Source organism: Pyxicephalus adspersus, chromosome 6 (assembly GCF_032062135.1).
Source record: "Pyxicephalus adspersus chromosome 6, UCB_Pads_2.0, whole genome shotgun sequence".
NCBI classification, from domain to species: Eukaryota; Metazoa; Chordata; class Amphibia; order Anura; family Pyxicephalidae; genus Pyxicephalus; species Pyxicephalus adspersus.
Window position 1 is genome coordinate 11,285,548 of NC_092863.1, and position 25,090 is coordinate 11,310,637.

The following is a 25,090-nucleotide window of genomic DNA, read 5'->3' on the forward strand; positions in this document are numbered from 1 at the left end:
CAAAATGCCATTGGTCCTATTATTTCATGTAGTTAGGTGAGTTACAGCTATAACCAGCCAGCATCAAACTGATATCAGTTGTCTAGCTGGCCTTGATCAATGATAGGACTTTTTTTAAAGGCTTGCCTTATTAGTGTTGAGAAGGAACAAGGCAGAAATATTGGGGACACAACTGAAGAGACACCTGGCCTGCACATATTTCTGGTCGGTGTCCCAAATGGTCCCAAGCAAGGACAAGCATGAAATTCCAACCGCTTGAAGCTTGAAAACAAGCCAGCAATGTCAGCTTTAACATTGTTGTTCCTCCAATTCACCTGTTCTACCATGGGACATGTTTATCAAGTTTCCCCTTGAGTTTATATACCGTAATTGGCCCATTATCATGATGTTTCCAAATTGTGCCAGTTGTTTTTGCTTGATTTTACATGGAGTCCCTACATGTTGAAAGGCCCATGTGAAAGGCCCATATGACTAGCATTTCCCGGTTGGAAATGCTAGTCATGTCTAGTGATGGTTAGAGCAGCTTCAGAAGAGAAGATATGCAGGTTAAAAAGTTAATATTTTTTTTGTTTTTACAGCTGAATAAAAACATTAAAGCCCATTCCTCTCACCCATTCACTTTTTCCTCTTTTTGGAAAGAAAAATCTTCAAAACCCCTTTGTACTCACATTGGTCCATTGCCATACGTTTCTTGCCAGTGGTGACTGGCAGTCCAACTCTATGTCTGCACTGACCAGTCTCCTCTTCATGACATGAACAAGCAAAATGAGTCTTAAACTTGGGAGAACCCTAGAGCCAGACAGCCAATTAGACGTATTCAGGTCATTTAGGCAGTTACATTGATACCAAAACATGGAGCCTCACACTCTCCTATAGAATAAGTGAAGACTCTGGACCCAACACATCCTTCCTTTTTTTTTACAGGTATTTGTGCCTTTTAGTGATTTTTTTTTTAACTAACAATGGGATTAACTGAAGAGATGAAGGGTGGGGTGGGAAGGATAAATGGAGCGCAGAACAGATTTAAAATATCTAACTTGGTGGTCTATTTATAAAACAAGAAATCAGACATTCCCTCAAATACTTTCCCATGGAAATCTTCCAGGTCTATGCGTTTCAATGGCAGTAATTGATTCCCATCAGGGAATGTTTGTAATAACATGAAAGCATGCTGAAAATTAGGTATTAAAGTGTAGTCAAAATAAAAACATCTTGAGTATATCATTGCAATACCTGCATTATCCACAATGTCCATTGAAAAAAAATAGCCGTTCATCTTACCAGAAATCCAGAGAACTCCTAACTTCCTGTTTTAATTGATTGCACATTATCTGTGCACTGTGAGCTGTGCACTGAAATCCCAACCAGTGTTGTCACCCCCGGTTTTTATACATTTTACAGATACGCACATTAACCACATACGGTATTTAAATAACTTATATTAGCACATATGATGACTTTTAGGATATATATATATATATATATATATATATATATATATAAACAACAGATGTAATAATACAGCTAAGAGTAAATTTTAAACCAATACTCACTTGTTTTCTGGAACTGACTGTATTCTTGTTGCCTTTGCAAGAAAGTTTAATGGAGTTATAGGGCTTCCCATGGTGTTTAGAACTCATCCTGCTAAGATCCTGAGGGTTAGAAGGCAATGGATTCATGAACAATATCCGTGCTATTAAGCCATACAAAACCGTAGCTAGGACCAAGGGAATGACATAGAAGATAGTAAAGTCCAAAAAGTAGATAGGTGTGTACAAGTTCCTGGGCACCCTATAACCACAGCTGACTTGGACCCCATCAGCAAATTTGACTTCCTTGGTGTCAACCAAGAAGAACCACATGACACAATACACTGAGGTGAACATCCAGACAAAGGCAATGATCTTCTTGGCTCTGGACACTGTGCAAATGAACTGAGCTTTTATGGAGTGGCAGATGGCTATATAACGCTCCACAGTAAAAGCTGTGATTGAACAAGCTGAGATGTTGATGCCAAGGTATTGTAGATAAGTGATGCACAGGCAGCCAGCGTAGCCATAGACCCAAGAGGCAACCACTTCTGAGATGTTGGGGAGCCCCGCAGCCAACAAGACTATCAAGTCAGCAATGGCCAAGCTGACTAGATAGCAGTTGGTTGGAGTCATCATGTGTTTGGTTCTCAAGACCACCAGAACCACCATTATGTTTCCAGCAATCCCAACCCCACAGATCAAAAGGACTAAGAAAATGGTGACAACTTGGACCTCCAAAGCATTCTGAGGCATATTGTCCAAAGTCTGGTTTATCTCAGTCTCGTTTGCCATATGTACACTCAGGGGCACTGTAAAGTTATCCATGTCTGAAGCTTTTTCAGGGATTTGGCAGCAGTGAAAAAGCAAAAGTCTTGACTGTTGATGTTATGCCTCCTCAAATCCAACTTTCCTGTTCAGAAATCAAATGATTTAATAGAAATCACTCCAAAACACATGCACCAAGAGAAAATTGTAGGCTTCTATTACTAACATCAACTTCTGAAAACGCAGGCAGCCTGGCTATTACAGAAACTGTGGCTTGATATAAAATAAACTCGGCTGTCAGAAATAATGGGTGAATCATGAGTGGCCCATCACTTCAGACTTTTATACAATGCCCTGTATAAGAGCATTTTATTGCAAAAATGATACAGCTGAAATTTGAAAACATTTAAATGACTACCTTGCTTATCACACAAACAATCCTTCACAGCTTTAGCATCATAAAACAATATATATATATATATATATATATTTAACACACCTACACCATTCAACATGTTCCACTTATCAATAGACTTTGCACCCTTGAAACTCTTTAAAGCTCTTCCAATGGCTTCCCCTTGCCCTTATGCCCTCTCACTCCTTTTGCTAAAGAAGATAGTTTTATTCCCCAGACATATATAGGCATCCAATAGGTGATTTAGCTTTCCAAGCACATAATACTCGTTGAAATATCAGTTAACAATGAGCTGGCTTTTACCTGTAAGTTGACAATAAATAGTTACTTCATTAGCTACCCAAACAATAATAAAGATGTGAAAAGCTACCAATGGCAAGCTGTCCCTTAATGTTATTGCAATAATAAAGAAAGAGTTTTACTTACCATCTTAGGTGCTGCAGATGTGCAGGGAGTCTGCAGGGAGAAGCAGTTGTATATGGTATAAGTGCAGTTCGGGGCTGATAGGGGACCCAGAGGAAGCAGCTTGTCCTTGTATAATAAGCTGGTGGATTTAGCAGTTCAGATTCAGTACCATAGACAGCTCACAAAGCAACAGTCACGTCTCCTCCAGTCCTTCCTCTGAATGGGGAGCTCAGTGACATGCAGAGTAATTCAACACATGCTACACCCCCTCTCCATAGAACAAGTCTCAGTCCTCCAGCTGTACACTGAGCATCAGTAAATACATAGACTGCATATACACCAAGATCTGCACACCACTCGGTGCTATGTATACCAAATATAAAGACAACCTTGTAATTTCCAACATTTACCTCTTAAAGTTCCAGATAAGGGAATGGAATGCTAGAACTTGGCTTTTATAGTCCTTTGTTTTACATCAGACAAAGGAGCTTACAATCTTCTACCCCCAAATATACAAAGACATACACATATTAGGACTGAGGCAAGTAAAAAAAGATAACAATAGCAAGTTGTCCTTAAATGCCATTGCAATAATCAAGAAACATTTTTACTTACCGTCTTAGGTACTGCAGATGTGTATGCAGTTGTGTATGGAATTGGAGTTGTCAGGAATGATAACATTTATTTTAGAGAGGGATACACTCAACGCTCTTAAAGCTCTTAAAGTGTGGTGAAATATTTGAATCAAGTGCTACTAACATTGGATACTTTTTCCTAGAGGAAAGTTGCTATCTTCATTCAGTCATCATCCAGGGTCATCAGTCACAAACACCTGGCACTGGTTACCCTCCTGCTTCCAGATATATTTTCCATGTTAGTTACATGTATGCTAAGTAATGTGTATGTCACTTCAGTGTAAGTATTTCCCCTCACAGTGATCATAGAACTTCCCCTGGCAATTCCTTCACCTACTTTTATTTCTAGAAGATAGAGCCATGTTTGTTAAGGCATCTGGTCATCATTCTATCCAATGCAACTTCCTATCTTTTAACTTGCTACAAAGTAACAATGTACAGTCCCATCATAGTTAGGAAGAGATTGGGGAACATTCTTCGTCCTTCATGCAGCAGACTGTAAACATCATTGCAGCCTGGACAGGTAATGAATTGGAGGTTAGAGCCCCTTTATAATAAATATATTATATTTTTATATATTTATTTTTATATATTTTATATATATATATATATATATATATATATACCTGCCTTCATTTTCTGAATACTTTACTATTTACATTGCGACTCTTGTAAATGTTTTCATTACTTAGTTCTGAAAACAAATCAATAATATAAATGATACAGTTTCAATATAAAGAAGAGGCTGGTTATGTATGGCATTGTGTCAGGTCCACAAAGACACTTAACTGCTGCTCCACAGGGAGCCGCAATGTGCTTCAGCATATGCTACGTAAAAATTGAATCTGTGAATAGGACCATCAAACCTCATGATTGCTATATAACTTGATCCAACACAGATGAAATTGCTCTGTCTGCCAATTTCGTATCTAGCGTGCAAGCAAATTGTTTTATAGCCCTATAATCTATCTCTTGGATTTGTTTAAACTGATTAATATACCATAAAATATTGGAATGTCTGTATAGGAGTTAAATTGCAATCATACCATCTGCACTCCCCCGGTAGGTTAAAATAAATCTCATGCAGAGGAAGCATGTTTTATATGCAGCACACACAGAAAAAACAAATGTGGAAATAAATTAACGATTTTACGCCCTAGCTATTAAAGCTGTATAATTGACAGTGAAAAATCTGTAGTTCTTTGGTGGAAAAATGTAATGAAACTGGAATGAATAGGTATTTTATTGATTATTATTGTCACTAGTCTTTGGTAAATGGATAAACTAAATTCATACTGACACTACTGGTCTCTAAAGAATGGATAAGCTGTGTTCCCGGTGATGTCACTATAGAGAAAGGATAGGCAGTATTCTCAGTGGTGTGACTGGTCTCAAATGAATTGATAGAGTGCATACTCAGCAATGTCACTGGCCTCTAGTCAATGGATTGGCTGGTTGGTCAGTGATGTCACTGGTCTCTAGTCAATGGATTGTCTGCTTCATCAGTGATGTCACTGGTCTCTAGTCAATGGATTGTCTGCTTTCAGTGATGTCACTGGTCTCTAGTCAATGGATTGTCTGCTTTGTCAGTGATGTCACTGGTCTCTAGTCAATGCATAGACCTTCTTTCTGGTGATATCACTGGTCCCTAGAGAATGGATAGGCTGCATTTTCTGTCAGTCAGCCTGTAGTAAATATATAGGCAGAATGTGCAGTGATTCACTGGACTCTAATTAATGGATAGGTTACATTGTCAGGGATGACACTTCTCCTCAGTGAATGAATATAGTGTAATCAAGTGATGTCATTGGTCTTCTCCATGCACCCATTGGTCTTCCACCAGGTCCCACTTTTGTGTTTTAGGCCACATATAAAGCAGAACTAAAGTTGATGGTTGGTGGATAGCTTCTGCCATAATTGGTAGTATACAATAACAACATTGCCATAACTGGTTAGTATACAAACCATACTTACCAAACAGGCCACAAACCTAACTTTTTTTGTGACCTGCAGCAAAAACAGGTCAGAAGCCTGTCAACGCTGTATTCCCCAAAGCAGCCCATCTGCTCCAATGAGCTGTCCAGTTCCACCAGAATCCTTTTCAACCTTTTTGGTGGCCACTGACGATGTAACTCCTGCACATGTATAATGAGAGTTACATTGTCCCAACCATCTAGACCTGTACCATCTAGAGTCTGGCTGTACACTGCCTGACGCATACACAGTGAAAAAAAAACACCAGGAGCAGAGGAAAATTTTTTTGGGCAAAAGAGACTAAACTTTGACTCTTGGTGACATCTTGTACTTTGAGTGCAATTCTGCCTTAATGTACATATGCCTGACCTCTGTATAGACTGGAATCTCAATGAAATTGTGTTGTCTCCCAGGACATCAGGCAGGGTATTACAATAAAATATAATTTTGTTACAAAATAGCTAAAACAAAACCGAATGAATGAGCACAAATCAAATTCACTGAAGTTTAGATTATATAAAAGATTTTAATAAGATTTATGGTAAAAGGGAAAAAAGTTCCAAGATCTTAATGGAAAGTGAATAACCAGGATACCAGACAAGGAAAGTCAGAAAAGATTTATTTGATGCAAACATGAAGACCACCTTTGTGATTTCTCTTTATGAAAATTCTAGTTATCAGGATGTCACACTGAACCTTTAGCTTTATTGAGTTACTGATTTAGAATACGTTTTCAGGTAAGGTCTGACTTTATTGTTTACTTTCCTGATTTGCGAACTTGTTCAGGGTCACTGACACAGGAAGTAATGAACAAGGGGGTCCTTTAGGTGTTTAAGAATGAGCTCATCAATATCAGTCATCCAAAAAGAAAGTCAGAGCTCCCAAACTGCATTCTTGTCTACTGATACACAAAAGCCAGGATTTGATTGGTAAAGCTGAACTCTGAGAATAAAAACATTCATTTAAATATGCCTCCCAAATAGCCACAAAGAACATAAAATCACTTTGAGTCTGATTTATTAAATTTAATAGAATTTGTTGCACACAAAGTAAATTTATATTCTCTGTGGCTATTAAGAAGCTATGGCAGCACCGTTACAAGGTAATATTTGAGACTGCAAATGCTTGGTGTTTGGTGCACACAAACACACTGATTTAATAAAGCTCTCCAAGGCTTGAGAGGATACACTTTCATCAATGAAGCTGGGTGATCCAGCAAACCTAGAATTGATTTCTTTAAAGTCATTTGCTATTTGCTAGCAAATGTTTGGAATCCTGGACCAGTTCCACTCCACGTTTGCTGGATCACCCAGCTTCACTGGTAAAAGTGTATTCTCTCCAGCCTTGGAGAGCTTTAATAAATCAGGGTGTTTGTGTGCACCAAACACATTTGCAGTCTCAAATATTACCTTGTAACGGTGCTGCCATAGCTTCTTAATAGCCACAGAGAATATAAATTCACTTTGTGTGCACCAAGAAGAAATACAGAAAGCACAGCAAGATATAAAAAATACACATGCCATTTGGACAATACCTACTTGTCGCTGATTATCCTTTCAGATTTAAAGGTCTGTACGGATGTAAAATAATTCAGCTTTTTTAATAAAGGCTGTGATAAGTGTTAACAAGCCACTGGATGGCTCATAGTGTGAAAGTTTTCATATGGTACATTCACACATTGATACTCTTGTCTTTAGCAGACATAATTACTAAGTGTCTTCCCTATCCCTACTACAATGCAGTCCTATTACTTCCTTGCAGCCGGTAATAACAAAGAACAGGACCTTGGCGGGCAGCTAGAAAACCATTTGGACAAATGACAGGTTGTGCAGAGGGCATTATGAGGCTTGCTATACAATAATTTTCAGCAATACATCTCCGCAGTGGTAACAGTTATCCTGACAGTGCAGCAACAGAATGAAATGGAAGCTCACAGCACTACATATTATGTTGGTGCTATATCAATTATGTTAATTAATAGTAATAATACATAGATAATATGTCAAAAATTAAATACAGAACTGATTTTTAATGTGTAATAGTCATCTTAAAGAAAGCAATATGCTGATAAAAACAAATGGACAGATAATGTGGGTTCTGTACATATTTTTATTTCTTTATCATTAAGATATTAGAATGTTATAGGGCTTTACATCCAGGCAGTTAGTATTTTTTAATTAGTACACAGATTTCTGCACATACACAATACAATGCCATGACATTTTACAAAACATGATGCCACGTGCAGAAAAAATATGAATGCACACAAACAGAGTTATATCATCAGTGATATAGTGAAAATGCCAAACCCAGATGAAAAAGTATAGATATGGCAGCAACAGGGAGCACATGCAGAAACAGGTCTGACATTGTGTGCCATTCTGCTGTTCAAACTAGTTCATTATGGAAAGCACTGGCAGTCTACGCACATTGATTTAATGGTGCTTTAATTGTTGTTGTTGATTTCACATATTCTTTATATATATTTTATTTAGGGTAAGCACCCAACTTTGACCTGATCCCACCCCTTGTAATGTGCACATGCATGCATTGCAAATATATACTCTATATGTTTTACTTTGCCCAGACATACATTTAAACCCAATGTGCCAACACTTAAAGCCATCAGAGGCCATTCATCATGGAACTGGAGGTGATTACACCAAGCTAACCAAGTCCTATCAAGGAATTTTTCTATATTTTTTGCCCCTTTTTGATTTATTAAGGTGTAGCTGCACATTAAAAGTCGAAATATTCGATGTTCATTTTAATTTGCTTCAGAAGCAGATCTTGTCTGATGGTGGCACTGATAGGATTGTTTTTTATGATGCAGGCTCCATGGTAACCTTTCCTGTGACATATGCAGATGGCTGCCTGTAATTCATACATGTATTCCTTCTCAAGGGGGCTGTTGACTCAGGTAATGGCTTGTAAGATATGTGGGCCTTTTGATCTTGTGCACGGCTCCTGTTCTAATTAATATCCCCCAGTAAAAATGATACATTATAAATACCCAGCTGCACTTTTAATGTACCTGTTCTATACCTTAATTAAAATGGCAGATAAAACTCAGCTCATACCCGCACTGGTTTTATCATCCTTAAAGGGAAACTAGCTAATATTTTTTGGGAATTTTTTTACAAGGGAAGCTCTCCGTTTATACCAGTGTAGATGTTTTGCACATTACTTATAGTCAGAAAATCCAAATACAGCATGTTGTTACTGCCTTTGCACAAGAATGTGTTCATGCCCACAGACCCTCTCATATCTAGAATGGACACCTAAGAGTTGGGTGAGCTAGGTCATACGATGGCTTGTGGATTGTCTTGGGAATTCCAGTGGCACATCTTGGAGTTTCACTCTTTCTGCTACAACAGGGGCTTTTCTACTCTATCTCTTGCATTGTCTTTAAATAAATTCCCAATAGATTCAATGGGAACCTTTCATAAATGATATGGCAAAGGGGTAAAGCTGGGATAATATGTATGGCAGAATTACAATATTTCTTTAAAATATCCTTCCTACTCCCATTTGATGCACCACCCATATCTTTCCCACTATTATTTTCTCACTCCCCATAACCCCCTCAATATTTGCCCATCCAATACCAGCCAATCCAAATTTCCCCTCATGTCTATTATTTTTGCTCCTCACAGCCTAACTTTCACAACCCCTGCACCTAATTCTCTACACATCCCATCAGGTATTGCATTCACCCAAAGAGAAAGAAAGGAAATTGCCCACCATAAAATGAAGTAATTCTAGAAGCATGTGAAGTAATAAAAAAGTTATGAAATAAAATGTCAACTGGAGATGTTAATCAATCTTCAAGTTTAGCTACCCTTTTTAGGGGCTGTGACATTTGCCACTCTTGGTCCTCTGCCGCGGGGTCTTAAAAAGTCAGTATTCTGTATGATAAGCATATTGTGGCTTCAGATGAACGGTCCCAGTCCAAATTATTCCATATAGGAAATGTGGCTTTCTTGTCCAGTAAACAAGAAGTAAAACGGAACACAATGTTCCCAGAGAGGACAAAAAACTAGCTGTTTATTAGACCTTCTTTTTTTATCATTACGGGCTTTGAATGAGTTATTTCTTTCTACTTAATGATATACAATTAAACAATACTGTTTTTTTATACATCAGCACTGGCAGAAAGGTTTTCAGAGGAGTGTTAAATAATTTTAGTTAAGTGCATGGAAACAATAGACACTGTGCATTCATTGTGCCCAAGAGAGTTCCAATCATACCCACCAAATAGCTTTTCTACAAAGAGATAAACTAGCTAATCTCTGGAATAATAGGAAAAATCACAATACAGTCATATGTGGTGGCTTGTTTCCAGTAAAAGTATGTCAACATGGAAGAGCGGAGCTTGTATCTTGTCTGACGTTAATGTAGTAGATGTAAACTTGAATGAATGACATTTAGGCTAGGTACAACACACCCTAAATTCTGCATCACTCCCAATGGCTAGCACCTTGCATAGGCTGCTGGGTCACTCACACCGCAGTGCTGGTTCATAAAGAACCAGCATTTGTAAATTTGTCAGCGATGGCCCATTCATTCTTTAGGACAGTGTTTCTTGACTTTGTTAACATGGGGAACCCCTTGAAAAAACTGTCAGGTCTTCAGGGAACCCCTTCTATAACTACTATATCCACTGCTCGCAGTATATTAGCTCAGTGGTTATTAGAAATAATGCCTACTTTGCTGGCCATTTAAAGGAATGACAGACTTACAGCCAAAATGATCTTTGGGGTCAGGTAAACTGACTCGAGAAGCACAAACTGCTCATTGCTCAAGAAATCCCAGCAAATTCTGGAAAAACCCAAGGGTTCTACACAACCCTGGTTGAGAAACACTACTCCAGGGGCTGCCATAGGTACAAGCTGAATGTAGAATCCTTCCTAAGGCAGTGGTTCACTGGCATGAGGAAGCTGAAATCACACTACAACCTCATTGTTAGTTTGAGCAAAGCCTTTGATTTCTTAAGCAAATTACTGTATATTTTATTGAGTTCAGTGTTAAGTAGTTGACATTTTCTTTTATCTATTGGTGCCTCTGTTGGTAACCCTCAAAGGTGGACAATTGAAAACATAAGAAGTCACGGGACTCAGCCAGCCAGGCTCCACTTGTAATGTAGATATTATTTTAGGGTGGACTGATCAAAGTGAAATGTGAAAAATGTAAACCCCATGTTATTTTTGCTTGGTAGACTTACAGCTGTATTATTTAGGCCGTGTGTACAAAACTCAAGCAGGCTCCAGTAGGCATTGCACGTTTCACATTTGTGGTTAGTATAGCTTTTGCTCAGTATCATTGCAGGCCCGGAGAGGTGTTTTATCTGGGAAAATGATGTATCCTATCATATTAGCCGCAGCGGATCTGAAGATGTTTCTCGGTCCCTGACTCCCTGCTGTTTTCAGGAGCTATTCAGGTCTCCAGAGTAAGAGTGATTGACACTGTAACAGACTCTATTTTTCTCTTTTAGCAAAAGGTATCAGTAAAAATATATTAGTGTTGTATTATGCCCCTTAATTCTTGAGGAAAGTGTTTCAGAATCACTGTAATAAAATAGTTTTATTTATGGTATGATGTTTGTAAAGGAACTTTTTGATGCCTAGGGCAGCAGGTTTAGATGAGGCGGCACAAGTTTTAATATGTAAAAAATTGTAGTAAAATTTTTTTTGTTTTCTTCTTCTGGACAGGTTTGGACATCTGCAGCCTATTTCTGCAAGAAGAAGGGGGTTTAAGGGAGTCACAAGACTCTGTATAAAGGAACATGAAACCCCCTCTGGTTTTTCTTTTTTCTTGGTCTGTACAGTTAAAACTATTTGTGTATATAAAGCAGACATAAGCTTGCTCCAATATTACATTCCAGAAGCAGTTCTTGGGGAGTATTTTAAAAAGAATTGCAATTTGGCTTTAGTGGAATCAGGGTTTAAACATCTGCATGGCACAAAAGATGGAGCTTGCACAAAGAGGGGTCATAATCCAGAAGCATGAAGCCTCAATACAGCTATGCTATTGTCCATTTTTTATTTCATTTTTTGCATTCCATCATTCGTTAGTGACCTTGGCTCAAAAAGTTTCTACCACACATTTACTATACTGAATAAATTGGATCACTTTGGAGAAATGAAGTTATCAGTGAGTCTGGCTTGTCACTGCCTACATACCACTGTAATCCCACATTCATTCCCTGATCGTCTTAGTGACCTCAATTGCGGCATCTGGCTCTACTTGCAATTGTCTCAAGCCTGCAGCCTAATCGCATTATGTCAGCGCATCTTCTGCTTTCTCTTACCCTTATCATTCCCTCTCTATAGGTCCAGCATCTGCTTTTTCTAAATGCTGCATTTATATTCTATTACCTTTCTGATCCTCCACATATGTCATTAATAGCACTGTCTGGAAAGGTGACCTCCTCATTTCACAATTCCTACAGATTATCGTTGCTTTTTACATGTGTGGTTGTTTATCTTAGCATAATATATGTTAAAGGCATTCTGAAAGCAGCATAAGAGTGCATACTTCTCAACTATCTGAGATGAGAATGATGGGCACCTTTCAGCAAAAAATAAATGGGTAAAGAACACACCACTGCCAAGTACCCAGTTACAACAACCATGAAGAACTATTCAGCAAAATGCAACATATTAACAAATGCCATAACTCTTGGCTCCCCTTCTAAAAGCCCTCAATAGCTGGATTTTATGCATTTGGTCTTCTTTCTATCCAAAAAGCGGACAGTCTACTTATTTACTTATCCTTCTACTTATTCTATCCAAAAAGCGGACAGTTTACTTATCCTTATAAATCTACTAATAATAATCACTACACATCTACTCTCACTACACATATACACTACTACATCTACAAAGCTTTGTTCTGTTTTTGTCAATTACCATGAGAGTGTTCAAATACATTTACTGTCTAGTATATGTCTTAGCACCATTGCAGAGTTGCAATCCTGTACTTTGTGAAAACAAGACATTAGGCCCTAGCGTAAAAATAAATAACCAATGACATTTTTTTTTGATATTGCATTAGGGTTATGTGAATTGCCTTAATGCATATAGTGGAGTTCTTCCTTCCTTTAGTTGATCCCTCTGTGATTATAGGACATTGGTACTTACCATTGTCACCCAATTGAGCCAACATGCATGCCCCTAAATGACTTTTTTCCTAAAGATGGATCATATAAATCATTATCGTCCTTTCATCATGTTTTCAACATCTACTTTTAAGACTGCTCCTACCATTATGGCATCATAATACCACAATGAAGATCGATAGAGGTACATGGTAATTCATTGCCGCAAAAAAAGCACAATACAATATGGCTTTCAGTTTGTTTCTGTGATAGTTCCAGTGGAATCTTCCAAATGCAACAAAATTCCATTTAGTATATTATTTGTGCTCTTATATATTTCAGAGCATAAATTATTGCTTAATCCAGAAATACTGTGAGTTTAGGATGCATGATGACACCCCCAAAGTAGATGGCTTCATGTATAGCTGGGACCAAAAAAAAACTGGATTGCATCATGCCAACCTTCATTCAACCTGGAAAAAGAGCAACACTGGACCTCAAAGCAGTAAATATGCAAGGGATTGCTTTAACAAACGTGCAGTTCTTCCTATTACTTTACTGGAATGAGCCCAAGTCCTGAGCAATTTTGTCTTAGCCAGATAAGGTGATTAAAATCCATAAAATAGCATTTGTGAGGTCAGATACTGATGTTGAATGAGAGGACCAGGCTCCCAATTGGTGTTCCAACTCATCCAGAAGGTGTTTGGCAGGATTGAGGTTAGAGCCACTCAGATCCTTCACACCAAACTCATTGAAGCATGTCTTTATGGTGGTGGCTTTACACACAGGGGCATACTGGAACAGAAATGGCCCATCCGAAAATCACTAATGTCTTTATTATTATTATTTATTTATTATTTGTGTGCCTTAGCATTTATAGTTCACTTTACTAGAAACAGCTATATTCAATACCATGTAAGGGTGTCCACCTGCTTTCAGGAACTTGTGTGCATGCAGTACATACAAATATAAGTAGAACACATATGGGTACACCATGGTGCAGACCAAATGTCCAAAATAATGGGCATCATTAGTAACCAGAGAGATCTGTGTTACTATAGAATTGGTCTAAGTCGCCAGGAGAGTAATGAAAACGCTCCAGAAATAATGTCTCGGTGCAGTGACACAGAAATATCCACACCCCCGCTATGTCTCTCCAAACTTCCTAATGCATAGCCTGGAATGGCTTAATCATCTTCCCATTAGTTGGAGGTTTGGAGACGATCCAGCAGAGCCGGCGGATGATTATTCTCAGAATTTTCTGAGTGCAAATGTGTAAATTGGAAAGAGAAAGCGTCCTCTTCCTCCTGTCACATCTAGAAGGACCTCAGGCAAGCTCGAAGCCTGGGCAACCATTAAAGGCAAACTCAGTAGACTGTGTCTTTCTAAAGTGTTAGAGGCGCAGAGCTAAATATTAAGCGTTGTCATTATTTATGCTATTTAGAAATGTTTGTAGGGTATCTCTGCTGTTCTGTGCAGTCCTTCCCTGTCACCGTTTGCCTGGGAGTGTCCTCATGTTACAGAACAAAAAGTACATGGCTTCAAGAATAATCTAACGCGTATGATCTAGGATATAGTAGCGAAGGGGTAAAGCCTCAGGTTTTTGTTGTGACTTCTGTCCCATTAGGGATATCTCCCCTCTCTTTTTGTTCTGTAGACACAACAGGAAATGAAAATAGTGTCTCCACTGGAATGATAACTCAGATTGTTGAGTTTTTTCCTCATTTTCTGTTCCTGTGACCATGATGGTCACCAAGACAAATATAGAGGCCACTGGTAGGGATAGATACAGATATTTCCACACCACATTTAAAGCTTTGGATACATTTTTTTAAAATTTACCACAGAGGTAGAATATTCATTTTTACAAAGGGTCATCCCAACCATAACAGATCATTTAGTCTTTCCTTACAAAAATCTATTTTGCATGTGTTCCTAATGTTCTTCATTTCATATGGATGATAGAGGTTTGACCATGAAGACAATTTTAAATCTTTTGCCCCCTTGGCTGTAAACAAGAGTTAAGGTTAGGAGAAACAAAGTCTTAAGGGAAAGAAGCAATTGTGTGATTTGGCTTTGAAGATGGCCAAATGTCTTTAACGTTACATGAACAAAGTACAGCTAAGTGCATTTTGGGGCTCTGTTTATAAAACAGGGTATGGGACATTCCCTTAAACATTCCCTCATGGGAAACCTCCAGGTCCATGTGTCTCAATGGCAGAAATGAATTCCCACCAGAGAATGTCAGCTTCCCTGTTTTATAAATAGAGCCCCAGGTGTATTCTTTTATTTTCTGTCTGTAGCATGAGGTCTTGCCTACCATACAGTAAGTAATGAGCATCAGAGTTGTTCCCCTAGTGCAAGAATACAGATTAATGCAGGCAATCCTCCCCCTATCTATTTAACATGAGGGTGTTTTGTAGCTCCCATAAAATAACAGGGAAAACTGGGAAGTTTTCTTAAGAGTTCAGTTCTGTCCATGCAAAGTTCCACACTGGATTTCCTGCAGGGATTATAAGGTATTTGTCAGTGGCACCGAAGGACAGGTAAGTGCCATTATATGGTATTTTGGTTCCTGGGTTCACATATATTATAGGTAGAGGTTGATGAGATGAGATTTATTAGCACCCAGGACACAGCCTCCGGGGTTTACACACAGCTACAACTTGTTGCATGCACTGACACAGATGATTATGCTAATGTAGAAAATTAATGCAATCTATATGCTTAGCTATTGTTTGGAAAAGACTGCGTGGTTGGAAATAAGGGCACTGTATTACTGTTTATCTACAAAGCGCTTTGTTGTCATCATTATTCAAAACAAATTAGGCATTGAACAAGGAGCAATTTAGTATCCTGGAAAGTGTTAGCATGGAGCGAAAATTGAATATTTTACTTTTTCATTTGCTATTGCAAAAGTATTTATTCCCTTTAGGTTCATAATATCTGTAAGAAAACAGGAAAGAGGGCAACTCTTCCAATGGGATCACTAGTTCTGGTGAAAATACTGTAAATCAATCTTTAACAAACGTTGTGTTTTGTCTACACATTTGAAAATAAATGGGAAGGAAGACTTTTTTTATAACAATAAAATAAAAAAATAAAAAACAGCAGGGATTTTAATCAGTTCTTGAATCCCTACTCAATTCAAAATGGCTCTAGATATACATAGACTGTACAAATCTAGGTATTGAAAGCTTAAGCCCTTATTCAGATTTTTGTTTAGTATTTCTTCTTGCTATAAGTCTTGACTAGCTTAGAAAATGTTTTCTTTCCCCTGCAGTTGAAATGTTATGGAGAAGGAACCATTGGAAGATGTTTGTCTGCCCCACCAAGTCACTGGGGTGTTGCTCAATGGTGTGACGTAGGAGGAAAAATATCCGGGGTGACCTTGTAGAAGCGTATGAATTATTCTGCAAGATCTCAAGAAGAAATGATCTCAGAAGGTGGCCACCAGAGAAAGGAGCACTTTCCAGGTCGAACTTGGAGGCATTCTGGAATGATTCCTTACCTCAAAGAAAGGTACTGGCTGTGATGAATAAAGATTATGGACTTGTCTGTACCATTTAAATGTTTTTAGATGACTGCTTCCCATAGAGCCACTGCTATAGGACCCACAGGTCTTTTGAATACATATTTATAGAATAACAGAGAATGCTGTTTTGTGCATTCTAATCGAACTATTCCTCTCTCTCCATCTCCCACTCCATAAACATTCCTAGACAGACCAAGAGTCTGAGCTTGATAGTTGTATTTTTGCACACCAAGAATCTTGGGTTAACAAGCTTCAACTGTATGGTACAAAAGCTTTCAGACAGGCCAGAAATCTTGTGTGATATCACAGGCTGCCTATGCTGGATTACAGGAACAGCTGACAATAGTGCCCTGGGATTCAGACCTAGCAGCTAGAGTTGTCACACACAAGAAGGAAGTTAAATATGCTGGCTTGATCAACAGCATTTCTGCACCATACTTCAAACAAGGTCTACGGGATGAAAGGAGGCATTAATGAATGAATGAAATCAGTATGAGAGTTTACAAACACTGGCAACAACTATGAAAATATTTGTATTAGATGCCAACATTTTATTAGTGATGCAAGTAAACCTGGGCAAGTTTCCATACTTTACAAGATGGCACCATCAATCAATCCATTTATTGATTCTGTTTGCTGCTTCCAGCTGCTTGAATAGAGCAATTCTTGTGGTTTCCTAAAGTAGCAAAACAAGAGATATCACACAAATTGTCTTCAAACAGGTAAGTCCAACAGTATCTCTGCCAAATGCTCATATGTCCAAATAATTTAATGTACCAGTGTTGTTTTTTTTCCTATTGATGTAGGTGGTTTCTTAATTCAAGGCTTTTGTCAGAGTTGATGCATGCAGATTGAGTTATTTGTGAATAAAATGCTCATTATTCTGACACATTAAAACAAAAGGAGTCACAAAGCAGCACTAATCTAATTGCACATGAAATGCTGAGCTACAGACATAATTTGGCATTCCACAAAATGTTAACAATTTGTGGAATTTTCTCAGAAATGATTTCATTTTTTCAATGGATTTCGAGGGAATGTGCTGGGACAGAAGTATAGGTGGTGTCCTTGCTGGCTTGTGACAGGTGCACGTTTCATACATATCACACATGTCATTCAGGTCTGTTTATAAAGTTTTAATTTATTGATACAACAGTTTCACCCTTTTATCATTCATATATGTTCTATTCCTCTTTCAATGACAAGAAAATAGACCCCAATCACTTAATAAGTCAAGGCGGACAGCTCAATAAATATATTGGCGCCATGTGTGGTCCCTGAACTCCCCAAAGGGCTGCACGCAGTATGTGAATGTATAATCAATTTATGTAATTCTGCAACCAGTCAAAGGACAGTTTCTATTTTTCCAAATCTGGTATAGAAAGACTGTCAGCAACCTGACTTGCTGGCATCTTATTCTGATGTCTTAGACAATTTCCATTTTATCTAATTGAGGTTCCTTTCCTAAATTGAGGTCTATACATTGAGTAGCAAAGCCATGAGTGTGCACTTGTGTCCCTCTGTCCAACATTTTACAGTTCAGTATGAATATGTATTCAGAAATTAAAATCATATATATATATATAGATAGATAGATAGATAGATAGATAGATAGATAGATAGATAGATAGATATCCAAAGCACATCATACATATCCTAGGTGGAACACCCAATTATTAATTTACTATATTTGGTTCTGAGAGAATTTGAGCCTTTACCTTGACTTAATTCTCCCTACCAAGCATAAAATTGAGCCAATTGGTAGGGAAATTTGTTATCTGAAATGCTTCTCTTCCTTTTCTAAACATAGAATTGAAGTTTGATCAAATATTTAGCTCAGGAGCTGCATTGTAGTCACTGGCAACGGGGTATATTATCTACTGTAGCAGCCACAAGAAAATAAAGCACTTTCCTTACACTAAAATATATATATAGGGGTTGGAAGGGAACACCAGTATTGAAATATAAAACAAAATAATGATTATGGCAACTTTAAGTAGCCATTAAACGTACCTGTGCTGAAGGAAAAATGTCATTGGTAACCTTTTCGTTTAGAATCGGAAATATTTGTTTGAGATAAGTACATACATGCTAGGTGTAATGCTTCCAGGTATATATCATAGAATTTCCCCATACAATCCCTCCATCTGCTTTTCCTTCTAGGTCAGGGTTTCTTAACCAGGGTTCTAGATATTGCTTAGGGGTTCCTTGAGCAATGAGAAATTTGTGACTCTCAGGTCGGTTTAATCGATGCCAATGACCTGTTTGGGTATCTATACGGGTGACATTCTCTCCACTCGCCAGCAATGTAAGAGACATTCTTCCCACTTAGGTTATTGTACTGTGAGATGTGTTGATATATTATTTATAGCAGGGGTTCCCTGAAGACTTATTTTAGGGTTCTCCCATGGTAAAAATGTTGGGAAAGGCTGCTTTGGAATGACAAAACCATCTTTGCTCGGATATTATCCAGTGTTAGCTTCTGATGGACGGAGGCTGAAGTGGTGCCTGTGCAGGTCTTGGCTATGTTCATGAATTCTTGACATAACTCAGCTTTTGCTGCAGTCTTTACCTTAATCACTTGATTATAACTTTGCAGTCTGATTACTAGGGGTGGAGGAAAATGCTTTTGTCTGCCTGCAGCAAACTGATGCCATCATTTTAGCTTTAGGTAAGAGTTACTGACTGATGTTTAAGGACTGCATTGGACAAGATGACTTGGGAGGAAGAGCAGCATTGGGGGCCAACGAGGGCCTTCGGTTCAGAAGAGAGAGCAGTGGCCTTTGCTACTTCATTGTCCAAAAAGCAAGATGAAAGCATGCTCCTGACCAAACTGAGCTGACATTGCATTAGACGTTCAGGAATTGGTTGTTCTGTCTGGCAGGTGTGCCTAAGGCACGCCTGTGGCTCAACTAAAATGAAACTAGTTACACATACACAACTTTATTTGGCCCCAAATGGATTTTTAATTACATAGCGACAGTCACAAATGCTGCAACTATTAGAAGCACCCTATAAAAATTAAAGTAATAAAAACAAAATATCAGTTAATAAACTTGTTGATTTAAAATATAAAATAAAATCCTCTCTTTAATATCAGAAATATATATTTTCCTGGTTACAGCCTATATAAAAGAAGCATTGACTCAATAGCCTCAGTGGGAATATTGCAGATAATCTCTATAAAGAGGCCGCTAATAGCCTGAAGACCGCAGGGTGTAATTCACTGTGAAATGTCTGTCAGTGGGAAAACAAACTGTTGTAATAATCTCAGTCCGGCTGGGCTTAACTCCCTACATACAAGGAGCAGCAGGGAAAATAATTATTCAACAAATGGGAATGACGTTTCAATTGCATAAAAGTAGTTAAGGTGTTGATTTACCTAATCCTCACAAAATTCACTCCTAGGTGGATGCTGATGTGTTACCACTTTCCATTCTTGGTATATTGGACAGTATAATCTCCAAGGAGGTGGCCCAAGCTCTTCCTGGGGGGGCAATGCTATAGAAAAACACAAAGCTATTTTAACAGTTACTATATTGATTAAAGACTAATACAAATTCTTACCTCCACTGAAGAAAATACATACTGATGCTGCCTTCAGCAGAGTTGATAGCTTCCATCTAAAATAAATTACTAAGCTCCTTAACATTCAAACTCCCTTTTAACCTTAAGGGGAGCTAAAGTTGAAAATGAATGATCAGGCAGGTGTTTATTTCAGAAAGGGTGATGTCCCTACTACAAAAACACATACTTAACTGCCTGATCCCTGGCTTTATCTGTCAAAAAATCACTGAGGTGTGTAGAATGTCAGTATACCCAATGTATTCCAGCTTTTCCTGCAGCTGTAAGAACTGAGTAAGCTCTTGCTGGCATGTGTTCGGCACAAAGAAAAGCTTCACTTAGTCCCCCTCCCTTCCCCAGCAGCCCATACCCTACACCCCTTTTTCACTTTTTCAACTCTAGGTTACCGTTGGCTATTGGGGGAACGCACATTGGCTTGTAGACTGTTTTCCTAATGTAACCAATATCATTGAGCCGTCTCTTTTCTGCACCTTGCTTCACCTCTATGGAAGGTCATCTTTGCAAAGTCCCAGGCTTTCCCAAATAAGAGCAGCCAAGTCCTGTCTGCACACTCCCTTTCCTCTATAGCATTGCTGATAAGGATGGAGGTAACCTCAGATGATTGGAGATAGAGGTTATACCCAACACTGCACTGGAAATGTATTCTATGAAGTGTCAGAGAAGATGTTGTGTACATAAAATACATTTGCTATATGATAATTATTTGCAATGTGTGATTAATTACACAGAATGTGCAACCAACGGTCTGTGCCAGAGGGCCACAGAGTGCTGGTAGGGAAGGGAAAAGCAGACAGATGGTGTTGTGCTGGGAAGATAAAACTGACGCCAATACATCTTTCATATATTATGGCTGATACTCTCTGAGGAGTGTTTATTATATTAATTGGTGTGACTACTGGTAAGGGGCTTTCTGTAATGAGATTCACGTTCTGCCACATTCAAAAGCAAAGATGCAACCAGGGAACCTAATGATTCGATGAGCAAACCTTACTAACTCATCGAAGAACTCCAGTTAAAGAGAAGAAGGTCCGGTCTTTGGTCCTTTAGGAGGTGGCATAAGCCTGCATGGGTATTACTACTCTATCGACAATATCCAGAGTTCTTCAACATTCCCTCACCCCAAGTTCTCTCTGTTGCCTGCTTGTAAAGTACAGCCTAAACAACTTCTATGGTGCTCATTAACAAGGTCAAGAGCACTTATCCTTTAAATAGGGGGTGCAAAATCTTTTAGCATAGGAGCCACTTGGTGACTTTGTCCACCAGTGATCTAACCCCAATAACAAAAATGTCATCTAATGTGGCTTTGAAATTCTTTTCAATATTGGGCTGCATTTTTTTTTTCTTTTATTTGGTTATCATGCCAGGTACACACTTCCTGCCCTTGGGTGACAACACTTTTTCACTCCACTACACCTCCTTGCTTCCGAACTCCGTTACTAATGGAGAAGGTGTTCTGTAATCCTCAGAAGTGAACAGGGCTGATGACAATTGATATTTTACTATGGTAGAGTCAGGCATAGGAAGGTGTCAATTTAGCCGACAACTGGGGGCCACCATAGCAGTGAAATTGTAATGGTGGTGGGGTGGGCAAAGTCAGTGCTTTACAGGGGCCCATTGCTGGCTTTATTTACCTTTGTACTGCAGCATTGCCAGCTTATTTCAGAAGGCTAAAAACTCACTAGATCTCCAACAGGATCAAAAGGTATTTTTTTGCACTTTAACCAGTTATGATTCACAAGTATATTTAATGCACAATAAAAGAAGTTAATTGTAAGCGGTTACATTTACTTTAAATGTTAGGTAACTTTGTTACGCTAAATAAAGTTCCTTATTACTTTTCCCAGCAAAACCTTTATACAATGTTCCCTGCTGCTTTAGTGAGCATTAACTGTTCCAAAAATAAATGTATTGTTGTCTATAAAATTCCCAGTCAATAAGCTATAAAGCGTTCCAGCTACCAGAATGCATTTATTTCAGCTGCTTCTGTGGAAATGTCAAAATAAATGGACTACAGAAACACAGGATTTGTACATTTGTAATAATCAAAGTTCTTGAAATGCTTCGGGAGATATCTACAGAAGCTTTTTGATAGCCGCGGCTCCGAGGGACGGACAGCTTTGTGGGTTTTAAAGCTGCTTTCACATCATGATTTGCTAAGAAAAAAAAATTGAAGTTTAACATGGCCATGGTTTTTCTGTTGGACTGAGTGTCACACAAGTTGAAAAGTAATTTTCCTTTATTTTAGTAAACAGATTGCTGGCAGATTTCCTTAAAGGCATTATTGTGCCATTAGAATCAGCTTCAAGCTGAGTTCTGAGCAGACAGTCAAAACGTAATATAACCAAGTTATTTATTATTATAAAAAGTTCATAAATATATGCTATAAAAAGTTCATAAATATATACTTCCGGCCAGGGCTTTTTAGAATGTGGTTAGTCAACCTTGTAAACCTGCTCAAATTGACCTGTAAACGTCTACAGTTAATACTTAATCATTATTGTTGCAGAGCCATCACAGCCCAAAGAATCTCAAGCATCCAACCTTTCTAGGAGTATAGGAGTGCTGTTTCTTCTATCAGCTTCTATATTACCCTTGGGTTCTGTAGGGATAGAACCACAGAGGGGGACAGGAAAAGTTGCAAAAGTTCACCTCTGACAGCCTGCATCTCCTACCTGTCCTCTGCTCCATTGTTGCAGCCGCTATCTGACTTTTGAGCGTTGGCATTTCCAAGAGTGTTGGATGCCTCATTGCCATTTCTGCACATTTTATGTTTTCTAGATGGCCCCTTCTATGTGATCTAGGGGCTATCAGATGGTAGCTCTGTGTGTTCATTTGTCAAACCTGGAACTGTATGATTCTGGAGACTGTGCTAAAGGCATGAGGTAATACAGAATTAGTTGTACACTTAATCCTATTCATTTAGCCATTCTTAGTACTCTGTCCTATTTACTATTCCCTTACCTTTGGCAAGTACTCACATCAGATGGCTTCATATAATTCTGATTGCTTCTGACAGAACATGTTCTTTGTGGGATGGTGAAAATGAAAGCGGTAGAAGTTGTATTATTGATCCTTATTTTCAAAGGCTTTGGCAGAACACCATGACTCATAGATAACATCTCCAAATTATATTCTGATAAACATAGCGGTTTAAAAATAATGGCTAGGTGAGGCAACTGGTTGTGATGATGGGTTAGAGCAAAATTGGCAGTCTAAGAAATCTAAAGCAAGTTTTGTGCTTTTTTTGAGAAGATTTCAAAGTTAAAGCATTTTAGCTGCTCCTTTTTAAACCATATATATGCTATTGTAGGAAACAATGCAGGCAATCGACAAGTTGACTCCTAGCTACCACATAGTATTTTCTAAAATGATTTGTCTTTTGTTTGGGTCTTCGTTCTTAATGTATCAAGCTTTCTTAGTGTAGGTCATCTTCCTCCTTGTCTTTTGCCACTTTTCCAACATATTTGTCTTTTCAGTTAAGTTGATTCTAATGAAAATACATCCAATACTAATACCACTTTAGTCTTGTCATCTAGTGATTGGTTAGGTTTATTTTTTATTAAAAAATCCTTTTGTTTGTTTTTTGTTTTGTTGTTTACAGTAAGTTAAAAGTAAAGCTCATAGGCATCAAAATGTCCCCTATCCTTGCTTGTTCATTGTCTAGCTTTCACATACATAGAGAAGGTTTATCCAAAAACTGGAATAACTTAACATGGAGACTGAGTTTTATGAATTTGGACGTCCAAAGCCAGAGCTAGGCTGCATACACATGTGCAACTTTTATCGCTGGAAACAATCTTTCATGAATGAGTGACAGACATATGAACACTGTAGACATAGCACTGTTCTATTCTATGGATAAGGGAAAGAATAAACCAGTGGTACCCCACTGTGCTCTCCTCTCTTTTGATGTGTATAGCTGTCATTCTCCACCAGTCGTTCAAGGATGCATGCTGATGGATCCATAAACAATGTGAGGCGACCACTGTACACATGTCAGATTCTCACCTGAGACTAGCACGATCGTTCATATCGAGGTAGAATCCTCAGATGTGTGTGCATAGTCTTCGTTTTGTATTTTGCATTTCTATAAGGCTTCTGGGACAAAGATTGCTCCAAACATTTGCCATATATCAGCTTCTAAAATTTCCTAAGCATTCTCATTTTGTCCCCAGCCCCTCTATCTTAACCCGATTCTTGTCTCAGAGACACACTTCTGTTTGCCCTTCCTTCCCATTTGGATCTCCCCATTCTATACATACCTTTGGTTTAATAAAGTAATATTGGCATTTCCCTTTACTTTCATCTTCCTCCAGCTGATTCTGAATCCTGCAGAGAAAAAAATGTATCTCCTGCTAGTTTAGGACAGCCAGGTTTCTCATAAAGTGGATTGACTAATGGCATCATTCAAGAAGAAATAATAAAGCATTGCTGGATATTTGAGTCTAGAGTCTTTTTATAGATCTTTGGATCTGAGATTTTCTTTCATTTTTGCCCAACCTAAAGTCCAGGTGCTAGACTAAAACCAGTTTCTAAAAGGTGTTCTTCACTCACCCTCTTATCATCACAGTTTGCAAAATCAGGCTCATAAACACTCCTGAAATCACATAGTAATAAAATACCAATTTTTGGTTAACAAAGCCTTCAAAACATGCAAACCAATTCAATACTAAATTTTGAACCAAAAGCCTTCAAAACATCTCTGACCTTTACAATGCGTTATCTAGTGATAACTAAAACCAACAACTCAATCACAGGAAATATAACGGTGATCCTACTTTCCTCTGTTAATTTATGTTTATAAATCGATATTTAGTTAATTGCTGACTGTAATTATTCCTTCAGGATTCTCACAATGTGACAGCAATCACTTGTATTTGTATTCATGTGTCAAAGCTAAGCCCAAAGCCCTTGCTGATCAATATTATTACATTATGGTGTGATGCTGAAAGGTCACCGAGATCCTTGATTTATGGAAGCTGAACAAATATGACACATTATTTCCTGCTGCCTTTTTTTTTTTTTTCTTAAAGAAACATCAGCCTTTTTTGACAATTAAAATATAGAGGTCCATTTATCAAGTAGGGAATCTGACATTTACTGAAACATTCCCTAGCGGTAAATCAGTGTCTGCCATTGAAACAC

The 25,090-nt window shown here is 38.2% G+C and overlaps 1 protein-coding gene across 1 annotated transcript in view; it reads right to left on the reverse strand.

Moving 5' to 3' along the window:
• The window catches only part of LOC140333112 (thyrotropin-releasing hormone receptor-like), a 40,485-nt gene extending 37,166 nt beyond the window's left edge, over positions 1-3,319 (reverse strand). The window contains exons 1-2 of the mRNA XM_072414534.1: positions 3,139-3,319; positions 1,554-2,442 (exon numbers count right to left, since the gene is read on the reverse strand). Of these exons, the coding sequence (XP_072270635.1) occupies positions 1,554-2,357 (804 nt within the window). The 5' untranslated portion in view covers positions 2,358-2,442; positions 3,139-3,319. The remainder of the gene's footprint in view (positions 1-1,553; positions 2,443-3,138) is intronic.
• Between the last annotated feature and the right edge of the window lie 21,771 nt (positions 3,320-25,090).